General features: G+C 42.4%; 1 protein-coding gene across 2 annotated transcripts in view; it reads right to left on the minus strand.

Moving 5' to 3' along the window:
• Positions 1-20,677, minus strand: part of GRIA1 (glutamate ionotropic receptor AMPA type subunit 1) — a 303,014-nt gene extending 282,337 nt beyond the window's left edge. Inside the window, exons 1-2 of one of the 2 annotated variants that reach the window (XM_043597761.1) lie at positions 20,258-20,677; positions 17,102-17,239 (exon numbers count right to left, since the gene is read on the minus strand). In XM_043597761.1, the coding sequence (XP_043453696.1) occupies positions 17,102-17,239; positions 20,258-20,339 (220 nt within the window). In that variant the 5' untranslated portion in view covers positions 20,340-20,677. The remainder of the gene's footprint in view (positions 1-17,101; positions 17,240-20,257) is intronic. The other variant, XM_043597751.1, reaches the window with a different exon arrangement.
• Positions 20,678-21,054: the final 377 nt, after the last annotated feature.

The following is a 21,054-nucleotide window of genomic DNA, read 5'->3' on the forward strand; positions in this document are numbered from 1 at the left end:
AATGTGTTATTACTGCCACTTGACAAAATAAGATACAAAGGCTTTGCCAGGTGAAGACACTTGCAAAGATCACACGGGATTCAAAACTGGGAAAATGTCTCCAAAGTCTCTGCTATTAACCATTAGACTTACCTTGGAAATATTTATTGGGCATCGGCCCCAAGAATTTGGACTTCATGAAATACAAACTTGTCTCCCCTGCTCCATTCAAAGAGCTCAGGGTCTTGATAGTAGATGTGACCTCTTCCCATATACAGAAGGTAGAAAGTTAAAGGGACCGATAAAAGCAGTACGAAATAAAAGGGAGCTAGTAAAATAACGGAAGTAGAGATTAGTTATAATTGAAGAAATGAGACATAATTTCATAGAAGAGTAGTAATATCTGAGAAGCACCTTAGAAAGTAGATATGGTTTCTTTACCATATACTCTATATTCAATCCATTACCACGTCCTGTTGTTAACAGCTTTAAAATAAATTACAAATCTACCTCTTTTATTTCCTCTGCTGCCAGCTTGGGTCAAACCACCATCTCTCATGTAGACCATTGCAGGAGCCTCTTAGCTATTCTCCCTGTGTCCCTTCTGTGGTGCACTGGGTTACTGTTATAGAGTTACATATCTGCAATGTGACTTGTAATCCCTCTTTTTTTTTTTTTAATTTTCTTTTTTTGAACGTTTATTTATTTTTGGGACAGAGAGAGACAGAGCATGAATGGGGGAGGGACAGAGAGAGAGGGAGACACAGAATCGGAAACAGGCTCCAGGGTCTGAGCCATCAGCCCAGAGCCTGATGCGGGGCTTGAACTCACGGACTGCGAGATCGTGACCTGGCTGAAGTCGGAAGCTTAACCGACTGCACCACCCAGGCGCTCCGTTGTAATCCCTCTTAGATGGTAGAGTCTATTTCTCTGTCCCAGGAGTGTTAGGTCTGGTCATATGCCTTGCTTGAACCAATGGAATAATAGAAGGCATGACATAAGCAAAGGCTTTAATTATACTTGCATGATAAGGCTTAGACTCTTGTGCTTCTATGATCCTCCATGAGAATAGCAAGGGTTTGTATGTGCTGCCCCTTTACCCTCACTTCCAAAACAAAGACACATGGGGCATGTCTAAACCCTCCTGGAGTCCACCTTATCATCCTAGAACAGGTGATCCATAGTCAATCTGCAGACTACGATTGTTTAAAAAGTTTTTGTATAAGCTACGAGGATTTTGATGTTATTTGTTATGCAGCAATAACTGACTAATACACACCATTTTAATATCAATTTATCACTTTCCCCTTCTCTACAGAGAAATCATTTTAAAAAATGTAAATCAAATAATACACTCCTAAGCTTAATATCTATTAGGATTTTTATTACTTAAAATCAAACTCAGTTCCTTGTGGTAGCCTACAAAACAGTCTGTCTAACTCTTTTTTCAGTATGATTTAGCCCACTGATCTTCTTTTTGTTCTTGAAATCCATAAATTAACTCTCACTTTAAAGTCTTTACACTTACTACTCTTTTTGTCCAGAAAGTTCTAGAGACTAAGTCTGTGCTAATATGATATCTATTAGCCACATGTGGATATTTAAATTTAAATTAACTAAAATTAAGTAACATTAAAGATTTAGTTCCTTACTCATACTAACCACATTTCAAATGTTCAACAGGCACATGTGGCTAGTGGCTACCATATTAGATAGCACAGATATAGAATGTCTCCCATCACTACAGAAAGTTCTATTGATTATAACATGGCTCAGTAAAAATAGTGTCCCTTCAGATAAGCCTACCTTGACTACCTACTTAAAGTAGCTCTCTAGCCTACTGTCTGTTCCATGACTCTATGTGGCCATATTTGTGGCATTTACCAACTATTTGAAATCATTATATGTATTTATTTGTTCACTAGAATGTAGACCCCAGGAATTCAGGGATTTTGTTGATTTTGTTCTCTGATCCATCCTGAGAGTCTAATAAAGAGTGAGTGTTTAGTAAATAGGAGTTGAATAAATGAGCAAAGTATTCTCAGTGGGAAGGTCTATGCTAAGTGGAAGCAGAAGCATGAACAAAAGCAGAGCAGTGAGAGATTGGGGGGCACATTTGTAGCAACACTGGGTAGGATACTCTGGCTGGAACATAGAGTATGGACTGTTAGATAAATCTCAAAAGGTAGGCAAACCATTTTGAAAGGTTTATTATTGAAAGACTCATATTCTGGGCTGACTTTGAACTTAAAAAAATGTGGGGAGCTACCAACAATTTTTTTATGACGGAGAACGTTCATAATTATAAAGTTGCTAGTCTTCAAGAAATTGAACTACCTGCTGTGTGACAAGTGGATCATAGCACGGAGAGACTAGTCAGGAAGCTAAAAGATACAATCTGATGAGAAAGGAAGAAAAATGTGGGCTCGGTCAAGACTCATTGTAGTGGGCAAAACCATACATCACATGTTTTGGATGGAGAGAGAATGATCTGGTGGATCACACAGACACTGGCGTTTTGAGACTAACTCAACAGAAATAGAGCGAGGGAAGAGCAATGGGTTTGGCAGAAAAGATGCCAAAATCTGTTTTTGACATATTGGACCCAAAATGTAGATGCTAGCATCTTGGGGAAAGAGTAGATATTGGGGGCGGGGAGGAGAAAAAGGGGTCAGAGAGAGCCCCAGTGTTGCTGGTGGGAAGAACACAGCATCACAAGGCTAAGGATTCTTAGGCAGAGATGTGAGGATCCTCACAGGTGTTCAGCTATGAGAAGCAAAAACAGAATAAAGCTGGAATTGTTGGTGAGCAATACATAATAACCCTAGAAACCATATTTTAAGGTATTCAGAATGATCTTGGAGAAAGGAAGAAAAGATAGTATCGCTTAAGTAATTTTCCCAAAGCTAATAAATACCCAGTTTCTAGACTTTGTGTGCATCCTTACGAGCTCCCCATTCCCAAAGCCTCCAGCTTTTTAGTGTCTGGAGTACAGATTAAATGGAGGGATCACATTGTCAGGTGTTCTCTGTCCTCCCTTGAAGCTAGGGCACTCCATAGGCTTTACCAGATGGGTTAGGGATGGCTGGAGCTTATTCTGCTTGCTTGAGACTCTGCCCTAATTGACCACCTCAATTAACGAATGGAGTTTGGCACGGAGATAAGATGAAGCACTTTGATTTGACATTTCCTTCAACACATAATTTAAATCTCAGAATCCTTAAGTTTCATAATCACATACTTGGAAAGAATCTAGAAACTATCTAGTTCATTTCTCTCCTCTGTGAAAAAATGAATATACGTATACACACACACACACACACATGCACACACACACACCTCCTGCCATCCTTAGAGGCAACAGCAACAACTCTGAACTATTCTGAAAAGACAGCCAATGCCATCACCTCTCTGATAGGAATACCCTAGGAGCCTTACTATCTGCCTCTACTATGCTCAGTGGCTTCCACATCCTGTGGCTTTCTTGCCTTGGTAGCAAGTGCTCCTTTGTCAGCCTTTGACTTGCATGTATAACATGATGCAGAGAAACTAGCATCTGCCCTAGGACAACTGAATGACCCAATTTGCAAGGCATTTTTTCAGGGCCCCTCGTTCTCCACTGCCTAGACCAAGATCCTCAATCTAACTTACCCATTGTGGCTGGTTTTTCACATTCCACAGCGTATCATACTCCTGTCTGGGTGGCCCATTTTTTTTAAATTTTTATTTATTTGTTTTGAGGAAGAGAGAGAGCATGTGTGCACGCATGCATGTGAGCAGGGGTGGGGCAGAGAGAGGGAGAGAGAGAGAGGGAAGCAGAGAGAATCCCAAGCAAGCTCTGCACTGTCAGCATGGAGCCCGACATGGGGCTTGATCTCAAGAACAGTGAGATCGCTTCGTGAGATCAGGCCCCGAGCCAAAATCAAGAGTCAGATGCTCAACCGACTAAGCCACCCAGGCACCCCTGGCAGGCTCATTTCTAACTTTAATATTTGAGCTCAAATATCACCTCCCTAGAAAGGCCTTCCTTGACCACTTAAAGTAGGTATTGTCTTCTACCATAGTGATTTGTCACCACATTCTATCTTCTTTATAACCATAGTAACAATTTCTATTATTTATTATTTATTATTTATTATTTATTTATTTATTATTTATTAATTATTGTCTACCTCCCTATAGAACATATGCCCTGTGGAAAGGAGGATCATTATCTATCATTTTCCAGTGTTCCCTCAGTGACTAGTAAAATGTGGAACATATAGTGGTTGCTTGTATTGGTCAGATAGTGCTGTATAACAAACCATCCCCAAATTTAGTGGTATATAACAATAAGCATTTATTGTCATCTTCCAGGTCTGCAGGTCAGCCAGGACAGCTCTGCTTCAGTCATTCGTTTGTGGGTTGACTGCAGCACCTCTGGTTTTTGTTTGTTTGTTTGTTTTTTGTGGGTTTTTTTTTCTTTGTATTTATCTTTCTTCTGGGACCAGCAGACTCTCTGAGGTATGTTTTCTTCTTGGCCTCTGCTTGAAACATACCTAACAACATTCCAGTTGCAAAAGCAAGTCATATGACCAAACATAACATTAATGGAGCAGGAAGATATACTCTTCCCAAGGAGTTTGGGGGAAGAGATGAATAATTACCAAATAATAATCAAATCTACCACAATATTTCATAAGTATCAATAATTGAATAAATGAATGCCCTCATCTGGATTAGTTAACGTCTCTAGTTAAGCAAACCAGCTTCCAGTCCTTATAATCCTATAATCCTGTCTCATCAGTATTAGTTTTAGAATTTCAGTCCAATGTGAATCCATGACCTGGCAGAAAAGAACCATACCACCCTGTTCTCCTTGAACAGAAACTAACTTAAGAACTCTGCCTGTTTAACAGAGGTTAAAACCTCCTTCATTTCATCCTGGCTCACTCTGTCCCCCTCTTCAGGCATAGGGAAGCCTTCATTCCTGCCAAAAACTAGGAGGGATGGAACCAATTAGAAGAACCTACCATCTGGTGGTGTGGGCTCATCAGGTTTGCAGCCAGGATTCCAACTGGGACTGTTAAAGAGTTTGTGCACAATAGCTTGAGTGTCTGAGTAGAGCAGGAAATGTCTTAGTCACTGGGAGAGAGTATAGGTGCCTCAAAATCACCAGATATCTTAAGGCTGACAGCTCCAACATTCTGTCAAAGAGAAGTCTGAAAAGACCACCCCTAGCCATGTGGGTGGACAAACTTCTAAAAATTGTTCCATGAACACAGGTTTGTTCCTGGCTGAAATGGGATTATCAAAGTCTTCTCAGTTTTGACTTACTTATGAATCTGCCTGGGTTTCAAGCCTTTTTGCCTACACTGACTTATGATCTTGCCTACCCCACCAGAATCCCTTGTATGCTCTTCTCTCTCTTTTCTTTTTAATGTTTATTTATGTATTTTGAGAAAGGGGGAGGGCAGAGGAAGAGAAAGAGAGAGAATTCCAAGCAGGCTCTGAGCTGTCAGCAAAAAGCCCAAAGTGAGGCTTGATCCCACAAACGATGAGATTATAACCTGAACTGAAATCAAGAGTCAGATGCTTAACCAATTGAGTCATACAAATATATATATATATATGTATATATATATATATGTATTTATATACACACACACACACACACACACACATATATTTAGTATCTGAGAATAAAGCCAATGTAGTGAAAAACTAAGACTGAAAATCCAGATGGTATATCTCAGTCCTCATAACATTATTCAAGCCCCTGAATCTACCTGCACATGAAGTCAAAACTATTCAGTTGGTTAAGTTTCTGTCACTTGCTACCAAGAGAGTCCTGACTGCTCAGTGCCCAAATGGGGTTGCCCCTTTTCTCTACAAGAAATAATCTCTTAAGCTAAGGACACTGGCCCACATGTTTAGCCCAGTCTTGTGGCCTGAGTCATAAGTGAAAAGACATGCTTTTAGATTTAGCACTGTTGCATATCTGGACCCTGGGTAAACTTAGCCTCCTTAAGATTTCAAATTTCCCCATCTACAAAATATACTCATTCATAGATAATGACCACCCTCATAGGAAAACACTAAAGACTAATTAGTCACATTGTACTCGTGGTACATTCATGTTAATAGATAAGAAGCCTAGTTAATTATATTACCCTGCATTTCCCTAGCACTTCTGATTTTTCAAAGCTCTTTCATATAAGTAATGACATTTGCCTCTTCTAATAACCCTGAGAATCTGGTATTATAACCCCATATTATACATCTGGAAACTATGCTGGGCACAGAGATATCTCAAGGTCATATAGTAAGTCAATTCCAACACTGAACAAATTATTTCAATTCCTGTATACACTAATTATTCTATTAAATCTCATTGGAAATTGTCCTACTGGTCTATAATGCTCTTAAAATCAGAATAGTATATACAAATGATTAAACTTTTATTGGGATGATCATCATAGCATTGTTTGTAGGAAAATATTTGGAAATAAACTAGATATTCAATAAAAGGAGACAAATTAAATAAATTGTACATATGTACAACAGGCTTTTAGGAAGACATTAAAAATAAATGTGTAATATTCATGGAGCACCTAGGTGGCTCAGTCAGTTAAATGTCCAACTCTTGTTTTGGCTCAGGTCATGATCTTGGGGTTTTGTGGGTTCAAGTGCCGCATCGGGCTCTGTGCTGATGGTGCGGAGCCTGCTTGGGATTCTCTCTCTCCCTCTCTCTCTCTCTGTCCCTCCCCTGCTTATGCTGTCTCTGTCTCTCTCAAAAATAAATAAACTTAAAAAAATGTGTAATATTCAAAGTAACATATGTAACACTGGGCAAAAAAAAAAAATCATACTTATTTTTGAGAGAGAGAGAGAGACAGAGCACGAGCAAGGGAGGAGCAGAGAGAGAGGGAGACACAGAATCTGAAGCAGGCTCCAGGCTCTGAGCTGTCAGCACAGAGCCCAATGTGGAGCTCGAACCCAAGAACTGTGAGATCATGACCTGAGCCAAAGTTGGATGCTTAACTGACTGAGCCATCCAGGCACGTTTCTAAATCTATTAACTTTAAATTGATATGTTCAGAAAAAAGATGGGAAGTTTATCCTTAGTAATCTAATTACACAAATTTTATTTTGTTTGGTGTCTATGTCCCCATGGTTTCCTATGATACACGTATTACTTCTGTACAGAAATTAAATGCTATTCTTTTATTATTATTTTTTTAAAATTTTTTTTAAATTTATTTTTGAGAGACAGAAAGAGACAGAGTGTGACTGCGGGAGGGGCAGAGAGAGAGAGGGAGACACAGAATCTGAAGTGGGCTCCAGGCTCTGAGCTGTCAGCACAGAGCCGGACACAGGAGGTCATGACCTGAGGTCCTGGACCTCCCGGGACCACGAGGTCATGACCTGAGCCGAAGTCAGACGTTCGCTCAACTGAGGAGCCACCCAGGTGCCCCTAAATGCTATTCTTAAAATGTTCATTTCCATCCTAGAGATTCTACATAATGAACACACAGAAACAGGCTTAACCATTGGGTGTCAATTTCATTAGCCTACAACTGCCTCATTAACCCCAATTTTGCCCCCATCCTCTGAGATCTGGACCTCCCATGACCTTAGGCTTCTGTGTGCTCTTTGGACAGCAAGCTGGGACACACCAAAGTCACAAGAGCAGTCAGGGTGGAAAGAGATTTCCAGTACCTTCAGCACAATGCACACCTCGACTGTAGCTGGCACAGAGGAGCACAGGCCACCTGAAAGTGCAGGGGACTGTGTGACAAAAGCCATAAGCTCTGATAGCAGGGGAGCTGAGCTGCTGCTACAGGAAGGAAACTACAGGGTCCACAAGAGCAGCAGCACAGCAGTGGACTGAAGAAAGCCCTCCCAGACTGCAGATGTCTAGGGATGGAACCAGAAACACACAAACTAATGCCCTCTCCCATTCCCTCTGAGAGCTCAGTTTTCTCATCTGAGGAAAGGGGAGATTAAAAGCACCTGCTGCCTCATGGCATTGTATTGAGTGGAAAGTTGATTTGAAGTCAACTGTCATTTGTTCCTTCTCATAATAACCACATATAATTGGTATAGTTATTTCCTTCATCTGAAGGAAACTGAAGTTCAAAAAAAAAAAAAAAAAAAAAGAATTGAATTGTCCAAGCCATACAAGGCATCAATGCCACAGCCAGGCCTTGAACCAGAAATCCTTTATAGACAGCAGAGTCTTGCACCTTATTTAGAACCCTTACTGACAATAGTCCAGGAGGAGCAGGGCTGAGCTTCTGATTTGACTTACAACTGGTTTTCACCCCCATCACTGTGTTCTAACAGCACAGTTATAACAGCCTTCCACAGGAATTTACAACACAGCCTATTGGAACTCTCAAAACTCATAATATCAGAGCACTACTCCCGTGAAAGGCAATAATTCAGGTTTACTCTCATCCCTGCCCCTGATGTTATATAATATACAGCTATTCATTCATTCATTCATTCATTCCCTCATTCATTCATTCATTTATTCGTTCAACTAGCATCACCGAACACTATTCCGTGGTAGACACTGCAATGAGAAGCTAAAGAAAATGTGGCCATAGTTTCCAAGTTGCTTAGACCAGTTGGTCAGATAAGATAAAGATCTAGGTGACTAAAACCCAGGGCTAAGTATGACAGCTGCTATAGGGAAGGTACCAAGGGCCAAGAGTCAGAGAAGGATATGACCATGGGAAAGCAAGGAAGGTGATATAAAGGCTAGGACTGAGCATAAGGACAGAATATCAAAGGGGAACATGGAAGGAATGAACAGTTTCTAGGTACAAGTGGAGGAAACGGCAAGGAGGTGTCCAGTTTGACTGCAGACCAAAGTAGTGTAGTGTGGACTTTTCTGCTGATGAAATTAAGTAGGGACTCCAGATGAGTCCTTGCCTCCATGCACAGGCCTACCAGCCGTGTGCTGGACCAGCCTTCAGTCCCCATGAGAACACCCATGGGCACAACACGGAGCCCATGTGACAACTTACCCCTACACCCAGTCATCGGCTTCCCCTACCCCCAGTGTCTGTCCCTCTGCCCAGCTGCCAGACTTCATCCCAAACTGGCAACAAGAGTAAAGTCACAGAGGTCATTTCTACATACGCAGAAAGTCTTCAGGGAACATGAAAGTGGCAAAGTGCTCTCAAGCATCTGAATTCTGGTGAGAAAGCAGAAATCTGACCGCAACACTTCTCTGCTTAAAACCTTTAGTGGGTTTCCCATGGCTCTTGGGTTAAAGATCAAAATCTGTAATGGGGCCCCACAAGGCCTAGCCCTTGCCATCCTTTCCAGCCTTATGCTCCCCTCACCCCTCACGTCCTCCCCACCAGGCTTCTGTCCAGGAGGCTTCTAGAATATGCCTCCTATTCCCAGCACCACATCACTAAAAACCCTTCAGTTCTTAGCTCAAAACCTATTCATCCCTCTGCCCAGAGTTGATTCCTTTGTAATATGCTTTCACTGAACCATGGCCCTTTCTTTCACATCTTTGTCACAACCTATCATGATATACTCATCTGTACAATTCTTTGATACCTACATCTCTCACTAGCTGGTAAGCTCCATGAGCACAGGGCTGTCTTCTGTTTTTGTTCACATTAGTAAGCCCTCCGTAAACACTTGCTGAATATTGAATGAATGTACCTGAGGCTCATGGGGGGCTCAATACCCCTGCACTGGCATACAAAATGTAGCCTTCATGTGTAATTTGGTGGGGGCAAAGTTCAGAGTCTTCCTTAGATTCTCAATCAATCTAGTGGCTGATACAAGAGAGTCTTCTCTAAATAGTTTATCCCTGAGTCTTCTATACACTTTCACCATAGAAATATAGCCCTAGAATGACTCTTAGAAATCATATGGGCTTTATGTTACATATTCATTTTTAAATGTTTATTTATTTTGAGAGAGAAAGCATGAGCAGGGGAGGAGCAGAGAGAGGGAAGAGAATCCCAAGCAGGCTCCGCACTCAGCTCAAAGCCTGACGTGGGGCTCAATCCCATGAATCACAAGATGTGACCTGAGCTGAAATCAAGAGTTGGATGCTTAACCAACTGAGCTAACCAGGCGCCCCTGAGCTTTATTTTCTAAATGAGCTGTATTTTCTATGTAATTTAAGTTAATTTATTTATTTTCAATATGAAATTTATCGTCAAGTTGGTTTCCATACAACAACCAGTGCAATGAGCTATATTTTCTAAATGAGGATGGGGGCAGTGCTTGTTCAAAGTCACACACATGCTTGTTTCCAGAAGTTAGTCCAGAATTTGAACCCATGTCCTCAAATCTCAATTCACATACTTTTCACTGCCTCAAACTTGGTGTGTGTGTGTGTGTGTGTGTGTGTGCGTGCATGCATGCACGCGCATGACAGAGAGACAGAGAGAGAACCTCTTCTTTATATCAGGTTTTTTGTGCATGCCTATTTCCTCTATAAGAAACTGAGCCCCTTCAGGGGAGAATCAATGCCTAATGCATTTTATTTTCCTCAATTCCTACTATAATGTCTTACATTGGCAAATGGATTTTATCTGTTGCATCAACTTCAACTCTGACCAATTTGTAGTAGCTGCCTGTAATGCTATGGTGAGAAAGAATTAAGAAAGAAAGAAAGAAAGAATTTAAGGCCATGTCTACACTCAGTGGGAAAGAATTCTGAATCAGTAAATTCTGTCTTCTAGGGTCTGGAAGGGGGTAGTAATGGTACATGTGCTCCATAGAAGGCAGTAATAATAGAGTTTTGAATGAATGAACAAATGAATGAATCTTAACCATTGATCTTGACCATCTGAGTGGAGAACAGCAATCTGGCTGATTTCAGCCGTCTTCAACCTAGTCAGAGGAAGCAGTGTTCACAAAGTCAGCACCAAAAAGCTTATGATTAGCAATATTAGAAAAGAATCAAAAGTGAAAATGCAGATACATGTTGATGCCTGCATGTCTTAAAGGGAAGGCATACGGGAAAATGGAGAAGCCACAGTCAGATTTGTAACATCAACCAGACAAATGCAGACATCGGCCGTTTAACTGAGCACAGAGGGGATGCAGGAGGCAAACTCTGAACTCTCCACCTCATCAAAACAAACACATGCCCCACCCTTCAGTGCCTGCTCAACCTCCGCAGAGGAATCTTCCTTATTGCCCACAGCCACTTTCTGCCTCAGAAACCTTAGCTCTTAACCCCCAATCATAAACTTCACCGTGGCACTTTTTGCGTTGGACTCTTTCACTGCTAGTTTTCTTTTCTGTGTCCCTATGTGTCTTGAAAGGGGGAAAGCTCACTGAGTTTTTCAGTCTCCAAAGCTGACTTCAAATACTAGGTCAGCCCTTCTCCACCACAGAATATGGGGAAGACACTCCTGCCCAGTCTCAATAGCATCATCTACAAATTAGGGATAATAACTTTCTAGGATTGTCCAAAAACTCAAAGACAACATAGGTGAAGTATCTGTCACATGGTAGATCTTTCAAATAAACTTTTTCTATCTCAGGGGCACCTGGGTGGCTCAGCCGGTTAAGCATCTGACTTTGGCTCGGGTCATGATCTCACGGTCCGTGAGTTCGAGCCCTGTGTCGGGCTCTGGGCTGACAGCTCAGAGCCTGGAGCCTGCTTTGGATTCTGTGTCTCCCTCTCTCTCTCTGCCCCCACCCCCCGGACTCGCACTCTGTCTCTCTCTCTCTCTCAAAAGTAAATAAACATTAAAAAAATTTTTTTAACTTTATCTCAGCACCAGCCCTCCATTCTTTTAATTATTACTACATACAGGTTTTTTTTAGAGCAGAATTCACATATCTTTTGTGTCCTCTATTACTAGTTATAGAGTGAAGAACAGATATTATTTGAATGAAACAATGAAATGACAGGTGCTGAAGGATATAAATTATATATGAGCACCTCAGCTTGCTCACAGGCCTCAGCAAGCTGCGTAATTTTGTTACAGTGCTTTATGTACAACAGGGAGTGGTGAGGACTTTGGTAAACGTGAGAGTTTATGCCTTATACTTAAGTTGGACAGCACTTCTCAGCTCTAGACCATAGAAGCTGAGAAGGAATGTAGGTCTGGGGTTGCCCAATGGTCTAAATTTTTTAGAGAAGACAGAAATCTGGATTTTTATACCACATTTTAAAGAACACTATGAAGGTCAATCAAAACAACTCAATTGACTATCAGTCTACAATTCTAAAAATGATGAGGGACCCTTAGGCAAGAGTTAAGATGCTGTCCGTCTACTACCCATGCCTAAAGTCTGGTTAGATCCCCGTGGGCTTCATGAATGGGTCTATAAAAGAGGGAAACCTACCATAATTAGGCAACTAGCCCCCACCTGCTTGCCATTCAGGCTCTCAGCATCTTTATGCTATATGATTCCCTGACTCCTAGAGACACTTGTTGGTTTGTGTCAGAGGTACAGACCTTTGCCAGGTGTTCTCAGCAACATCAAACAATAGATATTTGTGATCTTTCTGGACAGTGATTCACATCTGGTGTTACAGCTGATCTATAAATACATATCAAGGCAAGAATGCAGCACAAACCAACTGGGGCATAAAAACAATGCCTCCAGGAGCCAACTAGGTAAATAAAATGAGACAAACGGGCTGGTTGGGAAAGAAACCATCTAGATGGATGGTGGGAATACTCCCATCTCAATCCCAGCAAATTGGAGTTACATAGATGTGAGATCTCAAAGAGCCTAAGATACCCAAATTTTGATGTGAAATTCCATGATTCTTTTTTTTTTAATGGTTATTTATTTTTGAGACAGAGAGAGACAGAGCATGAGCAGGGGAGGGGAGAGAGAGAGGGAGACACGGAATCCAAAGCAGGCTCCAGGCTCCGAGCTGTCAGCCCAGAGCCCGACGTGGGGCTCGAACTCATGGACCGCGAGATCATGACCCGAGCCGCAGTCGGACGCTCCACCGACTGAGCCACCCGTGTGCCCCGAAATTCCATGATTCTTAAATATTGTGCTGAACCTAGCTTATGGATGCCATTTGGGGTCCCTTCTGCAGTATTTGAGAAATGGCACATGAGAGGCCCAGCCTGGAAGATCTCAAGAGGACAGAACAAGAAAGTAACAAAGTCAAGTATCCTCTTTACTCTTGCACATGTCATTCCCTCTGCCCAGAACACACTTGCCTCATCCCTTTCTTGCCCTCTCACCTTGTGAGAAAGCTTCTATGTATCATTGAGACTCACTTCAACCACCACTATCTGAGAGGCCACCCCCACCCTTTAAGGCATCTTGGACACTTCCCACAAATTGCTGCTCCAAAACAACAGTACATTTTAATTTCTCTTTACAGGACAGCCTCACGAGGGATAACGTCCTACAGCACAAGGAACATGTCTTACTGTTGTCTGCAATTTTAGTGCTTAACACCATGCCTGGGTTTGATTAAGGACTCAAAAATGCTTGCTAAGGGAACGGAGGGCTTTTTAGATTCAAGAATTGCTCAAAGTGTGATTCCCATACTAACTAATATGGAGCCCACCCCCCAGGGCCAGCTCTGGAATATTCTTACTCAAGAAGTCTAAGAATCCACCCCTAAGTCTTGCTTTAAATAAGCTGTCTCGGTGAATTTTATATGCACTGAAGTTTGAGGTCCTCCTGGCTAAACTGTAACCGTAACTGTAAGGAAAGAGGCTGTGTCTTCTTTGTTGGCCATTATATTCCCAGCACCTGGTACAGCATTTGGCACGAAGTAAGCATTGAGCATTTGTATATGGAGGGAACGAACGGATGCATGAGTGAAAACTTAGGGATTAAGTTATAACTGCTCCTCACACCTTCAATGGAAATCCCTATCAGTATCTCTCATCTGCCCATTTATTTATACTTACCACAAAGGCACCGAGATAAGCTGAATATCTGGTCAATAATGACTATCACTATGGACAGTCTGCTCAACCCGTACCCCTCCAGGCTTGGAAGAATATAAGGCCTTTGCCGATTCAATGACTTTATCCCTGAAGGATTGCAGACAAGCAAAGCAAGGAAACTTGATTACAAAGAAGACACAAACCTCTCAGCTACTGGGATTAGTAATACTCCTCTTCCATCTTCCCTGCATCCGCTACCCTACAACCACCACTGTTCCTTTTTGATCCTCTCTTGCCAACACATCCAGAGGGCATAGTTCCTATTATACTTCCTCTCCCTTCCCTTCTCCACCCTCTGGTGGAGGGATAATGAATAGCAAAATGGGCAGGAAAAAAATCAAATGACAGCAAAAATTATGAATAGCAAATATTTAGTTTGTTTTCTGGAGGTAATTAGACAGTTAATTTAAGGTAACTACTAGTCCAGATTTCCAAATAGCACATGAAATTAAATCCGAATAAAATGCTTTTCTTGGTTTTCCATAAATGATTAGTTAATGCAGCCCACCTAAAACTGTTCTACTCCCTTTGACGTTTTTTACTCAATTCAAATTGGGGCAGATGTACCATTTTCCCAGACCAATGGACCATAGGGAACATAGCCCCAAAATATTTCCTAGCCTCATATAAAAACTAACAGAGAATCCTCCAGGCAGGCTGGGAATTACAATGCCACCATTGCCACCCAAATTGCCCAGCACTGGCTCTGATCTTGGAGCTAAAGAGAAAAAAAATAAAGATCTAAGCACAAGATAACATTACTGCTTCTTAGACAATTTCCACAGCAGCATTCCCCACTGGACTATAAGCTACTTGAAAGCAAGAGCCTTTTATCATCTCAGTTTTCCCAGGGTCCATCTCAATTCGTAGCATTGAAAAAACATTTAAAGAAAGACCAAATTAATAGAAAACTGTGCACTGGTATATGGCAGGAATCAAGTTCAAGAACCAAGATCCATTCACTCCAGATTTACTAACTACAATGGGTAACACTGTCTGTATCATATTTCAATCTCCCCAATAAATGGCCAACAGCCCTATTACAGATCAAGTCTTAGGTAGCTAACTATACAGAAACACCACCTTTTGCCTCAGAACATTTCCTCCTTTTTTCTTTTCTTTTTTTTTGTCTTTTATTATCTTGTCCTGTCAGTCAACATCTCTCAACACCAGGACAGCAGTTAACATCTCATTCCACCAAGTTCTGCTGTGGACAATTCTCAGCAGTATGAGTGAATACACATGTCACCCATTTATTTTTCCTGATTCCTTAAGCAAGTAATCCTTCCTGAGTAACGGACCCCTTTGAGAGTATGACAAAAGCTTTGGAGTATGACAAAAGCTATGGAGCCTCTCCTCAGTAAATAAATTAGCATATGCATATAAATGCAAACTATTATGCATAATTATAGGTTATTTTTAGATATGTTGATGCCCACATCCAAATCCTCCTTTCAAAGACCTACTCTAAGACATAGTAAAAGGAATGGGAGGTTATTTGAAAACCAGATACCTATTCAAGATTATTCTAGCTTTCCAGGGAGATGGTGTCACCGAACAATTAAACTCCAGCTCTTTTTTAAGGGTAGTAAGTAACACAGTAGACAAGATTTTCAACCTCAGCATTATCAAAATGCAGAATTGCTATTTTATTTACTCAATGGGTCACTCTGGTGTAAAATCATAGCTATATTTTGAAGCACTATAAGGTTTCCTCCTTAGGTGCTTTATCAAGCAACTGCCTTAAAAGTCTCTGAAACACCCTTTTGCTTCTTGAGTAATCTAAGCATAACTGATCAGGCTACCATAAGGATCAGTGTATCTATCACAGTGCCAGGAACATGGACCTTGGGGTCACAAGACCACCATTTATTTCTTGGGCAACTCTGGGCAAGTTATATAACTTGGTGCAGCCTCAGTTTTCTAAAAAGAAGATAACATAGTGCCCCCTAAGGCACCTGTGAGGATTAAATGAACTAACACATGAAAATTAGTGTACTGCAAGGGCCATAGTGATGCTCAATGAATGATAATAAATGCCAATAAAATTGTATATAAAATACTTATAGTTCTTAACATATAGTAAATCCTCTATAAATGGAATCTGGAATAATTCTTGGAATTTGAATTAACATTATCTTATGAGTGGTCTTAAGGATAGCAAGAATTCCAAATTCTCAATATGAGCTTTCAAGGCACAATGCACATTCAGTTTAAATCATTGAGAGTCCTCCATGAAGGAATGTGGGAAAGAGTTGAAGGAAATAGGATCTATGTGTTTGACTATCCATAGCTCCGTAGAAGTCACCAACTCCATAGTGGCACACAAAACCTACAGTGCCAATTTAATCCAGTTTTGGGTCTCCAGTTGTTCTTGCCCATTCAGCTCACACCTCCATGCCATAAATCCCTACTTGAGCTTAATCCCTGGAGGGAAAATGTCTCTGCTGATTCATTTTTATGCTTCTATCTGTCTTCAAATGGCAATCGGGTAACCACACAATCTCCTTTTCAGTCCTAGTTGTCAGAAAAACTCAAAATGGTCTTTGTTGCCCACATTTTTTTAATGCATTCAACTCATATGTCAGAGACTTCTCTCTTCCTTCTCTTTCTTGAGGTCACCTCTGTTCTGTTTTATGCTCAGAGGCCATCCAACAAACTATGCCTTAAGCAGGCAATCACTTAAAAGCATTTTGGAAATAGTCAAGGCACCAATTTTAAAATAGTTATTGGTCATTTCCCAAAATGGGAAACCAGATATACAACTTGTCATATACCCTTTCTAATCAAGCTACAGGTAACATTTTCTCTTTTTAACTTAAGCACAGGAAAGGCTTAAGCATTTTAAACCACATTTTCCAAGTTCGAATCTTTAGTTCTACACCTCTCATAAGTTTCTTACGTGTGAAGCTCTCTCAACTGAACAAGAAAACCTCTGCAAGGTAGGGAAGATGCAGTCAACCCAAGCTCCGATTGTGCTGGCATTTAAAGTTAGCTGACAGTGAGAAAGCAGACCCATTTTCTAAAGCATTCCAGGATCTAAAATACCAACTGATGGAATCGCTCAAAAGGCCCCATTTTCTTGGAGGGCTTTCTCTTAGGAAGACGAATGACAACTCAAGTGGTTTTTGTGACACCGCCACCTACTCACAGGCCCTCCTTTCATTGGCTAATCGCAGAAAGAAATGTCAGAAATAGAAGCAATTACTTACATCTATAGGTCATCTCAAAGCTGTCGCTGATGTTCACAATATCAATCTGGGGGAGCAGCTTTGGGGGCTCTGTGAGTTGTGACAAAGCAAATCTAAAAGCGGCATGTTCCTGTGACTGCTGGTTTGGAAATAATCCCCCTAAGAGGAAAGAAAAGGCAACATAGCATCTGGGATAGAGATGGGTTTAATCCCCCAAGAGCCCACCCCAGATGGGCCCTTTTCTTCTCCCCATGCCAAACCCACTAGTTGTAGCCTTTAGTCTTGGGGATATGAGTTCAAATAGACGCAGCTAGACTTTGAGGCTTAAACTTCCACTGATGAGCTTTTATATGCCAAGGCCTCTAACATCTATCACTCTGCCCAAACATCTGATTGTTTGCTCCTCAACCCAGATCAGGTCAGAGAAAATGGGAGAACTACATTTCTCGTTCTCCTCCCTTGGGTGACCATCTGGGTGGCCTAAGCTCTTCTGTGCATGTGAACTCTCACTGTGTCTCATGTTCCCTGTATTGGACCCGTTTCTCATTACAGAGCCTTACAGGCAACAAATGTTGCAGGGTGAAATCTAGTTCTGGGACTCTGTGGGCTTCTCCAGCACTCTAACCTTTTGCTTTGACACTTTTGGTCTTTGACCTAGCAAGACCTGCATACAGTTTAAGTATTCTATGGCCTCTAAGGTTTATTATTCATTTTCTCTGAAAACCCTGGACTTCTACAAAGAGTATTTTGCTTCTTCTTTGACACTCATGATCCTAGCTACCTAGGAATGGCTTGTTACATAAGAGATTGCCATTGTGTATGTTTGCATGGTAGAACCTTGGACTTCAAAGATGTGGGGGCTTAAGAACGTCAAGAGGGTACAAAGAATATTCTATTCTAGTAAAAAGCACAACAAAGGTGCCTATTGAGGCTCTTGTTCCAAGAAGCAAGAGCACATGCCCTTACCTTTGTATTTACTGTGGACATGTTAATGAATTAAGCTCCATTTCTATGAACTGGAATCAGCTATTTTCAGAGACTAAACTATAATGAATATTTACATAGAAGTTTATCTCAGCTTCCACAGGAATCACAGCCTCAGCGTGATGTACTTATAACTTCGTCTACAGTGGGTACGTGTTTGTTTTTGAGAACCAATAAATGGGTTGTAAGGCTTTTATTAGAGATCGTACAAGTAGAATCAAGTACTACCTGATGGCGGTGATATTTTCAGCATTTGTTCTGCAATGTAATGTTTTAACCTTTTATTTGAGAACAAATCATGGTCTTATCAGTTGAACAAATAAGTTGGGGTTAAATATAATGAAAAATCTATAGAGATACATGGGCAAACATATCATATGCATGTACACAAAACACCTCTGTGCATTTATACCCATAGTGATATATACAAATACATTTGGAGAAAGCAAGTCCACAAATCTCAAGGCAAGCATTTACAATCGGCGAACTATGGGCAATACGTAGGTACCAACATAAACAATGCTACACATAAGAGCAAGTGATTTACACATGTTCATGTGCCTCCATTTTAAGGAGTGAAAACAAAAAACTCCTTCTTGATTTTGATGCCTCACCCTCCCTCCCCCCAGGTGACCACACCCCAAACACATTCCTGCCCCCTTCCTCCTCCTCTGTAATGAATGAAAGAGGTGGTGGGGTGGGGAGGTAGGCTGCTACAGACTGGGCTGCAAGAGAAGTGTCTCAGGAGGCAGGAAGTTTTGTTTTGCGTGTAAGGTGTAAGGCACTAACACATATACACAGACACACTTCAGGATGTAGCTTAACAGGTGTCAGGAAACAAAGCAAGTTACTCCATGGCTGTTCCAGCCACCCTTGGAGCCAGCATGCTGGAGAGGCCAGAAGAGACTGCTACAGCAGCACATGTGTGCCCAGCAAAAGAGGACCTGCAAAACCACCACCACCAGCGTGCCCCCCCCCACACACACAAACACACACTCACACAAAGAACACAAACTACCAGTCACAGGAACTTTCCCTGGTGGAGCTATGTCCCTATCAGGGGAGAGAAAACAGAACCCAAGCCAACCAAGATGCCTCCCAGCAAAGCAGCTTGCTCCATTCCGGGACACATCCAGCACTGAAAGGCTGGTCACACTGAAGCCCCGAGCCCTTGTGGACACGCATTGTTATCGGTGTCATTGCTCTCATTTGTTTTGCGTTCACCCATTATTGTGAGGGGGAACAATATCTACCAGCTGTTCCACAAATACAGGGAGGGTGAGGGGTCCTTTAGAAACGCAACAACCAGGAAGGGAAATGGGGAACAAAAAGGCATGCAGCATGTTGAAACCTGCCTCCAAGTTGAGAGGATAAGAGCCTAGTGACAGGGAGAGCTAAGCGGAGGGAAGGGAACTAGGTGTACGTGTGTTTGTGTGTGTGTAAAAGGTAGACAATGTCTGTGGATGGAAAATCTAAGAGGAGGGGGCAATGGAAGGAAGAAAGGAAGTTCCAGGATCTGAGGAGTGGGGACCACCAGCCCAGCATGGCAGACAGCAGACAGAAGGCAGCTGGGGGAGTCCAGAGCAGGAATTAAAGCCCCCTGGACTTTGAGTGGGGTCTTTTGGCATTATTTCAGCTGCTGCAATAAACCCAGCACCCTTCACTCCTTCTTTCATAGGGTCTCTTTCCCCTCCCCCAGCCAAGAAATAATCATCCCCTCGGTCATTTAAATACATATATGCATATTTAATAGCTAATCACACAGAAATACACCACACATATTTATATAAATGAATGAAATCAGGCACCATCTATGAAGCAATGGAGTGAACTCCTTTAAACACCCACTACCCTTTTGCTGGCTACAGCCTGAATTTTCTTTCCTTCAAAGCAGTGGTTCCTCCATTTCACATGCTCATGCATAGAGTGTGAGTGGTGTGTGTGGACCTGTGTTTGTGTGTGTGTGTGTGTGTGTGTGTGTGCACACTTCCCACTGCCCCTCATCTGATCAAGAGAAGCCCCCTCCCCTGCTGGTGGTCCAAGTCTAGCTTCCATTATCACCCAGCTTTCTAACCAAGCACAATCTGTAGCGAGAAGGGGGGGGGACACAGGGACACAGACAACACCCCCACCCCCCCAAAAAAACCTTGCCAGACCCAGAAAGTCCCTCCCCAGGCTGCCCCTCTCACTCACCGATCTGGATGTTGTTGGGGAAATTGGCACCTACTACCGCGCCTAGGAAACCGGTGCAGAAGAAGGCAAAAATGTGCTGCATATTCCTTTTTGCATTGGCGAAAAAGAAGCCCAGGTCCAGTCATAGATTTGGTATTTCCCCCCCGTCCCTTGATTCCTCGCTCTGTTCTGCCTGTTCTTTTCCTCCTGCAGTTCCTGCCTTCCTTGCTTGCTTCCTTCTTTCCTTCTGGGAGGTTTGTCTGTTTCCCTTTGGAATCCGAGCACTTAAACGGCAGCGTTAACACCAACTGACAGCCAGATTAACTGAGCACGGAAGAGAAGCCCGTCCTCATGCTGGCGGAGCGCTGGCTCGCTCCCCCTCTCCTCTCCTCTCTCCTCTCACAGCCTGCCTCTCTCTCTCCCTCCCTTTCTCTCGCTCTCCCCCTCACACTCACACAGGCAGCAGGCTCAGTGCTAATACCCACCGAGTTTCACAGCTGACCTCCTCTCCCTCCCACCCCCAGTCTCCCAGTCCTCACCTTCTCCTCCTTTCTGTGTGTGCAGTTAGGTGGGGGGGAGGGGGGTATGATACAGGGTGCCTGGTCCTGAAAGGGACAACCCAATCCCCCTTGCCCCCTTCCCCCTCCCCCACCTCCCCCAGCTCTCTCTGCCCCCTCCCTCAGGTCCCAGCCAAGCAGATGCTACTGGAAATGTGGGTTCAGCTGTAAGTCAGTAGGTGGCAGGGGGTCCCCACAATAGTCCTCCATCCACCCGCTGCTTGATCTAGGTCACTTTTTCTAGGAGCGCACGGGCTGTGC

This window comes from Prionailurus bengalensis, chromosome A1 (assembly GCF_016509475.1).
Source record: "Prionailurus bengalensis isolate Pbe53 chromosome A1, Fcat_Pben_1.1_paternal_pri, whole genome shotgun sequence".
Classification (NCBI taxonomy): domain Eukaryota; kingdom Metazoa; phylum Chordata; class Mammalia; order Carnivora; family Felidae; genus Prionailurus; species Prionailurus bengalensis.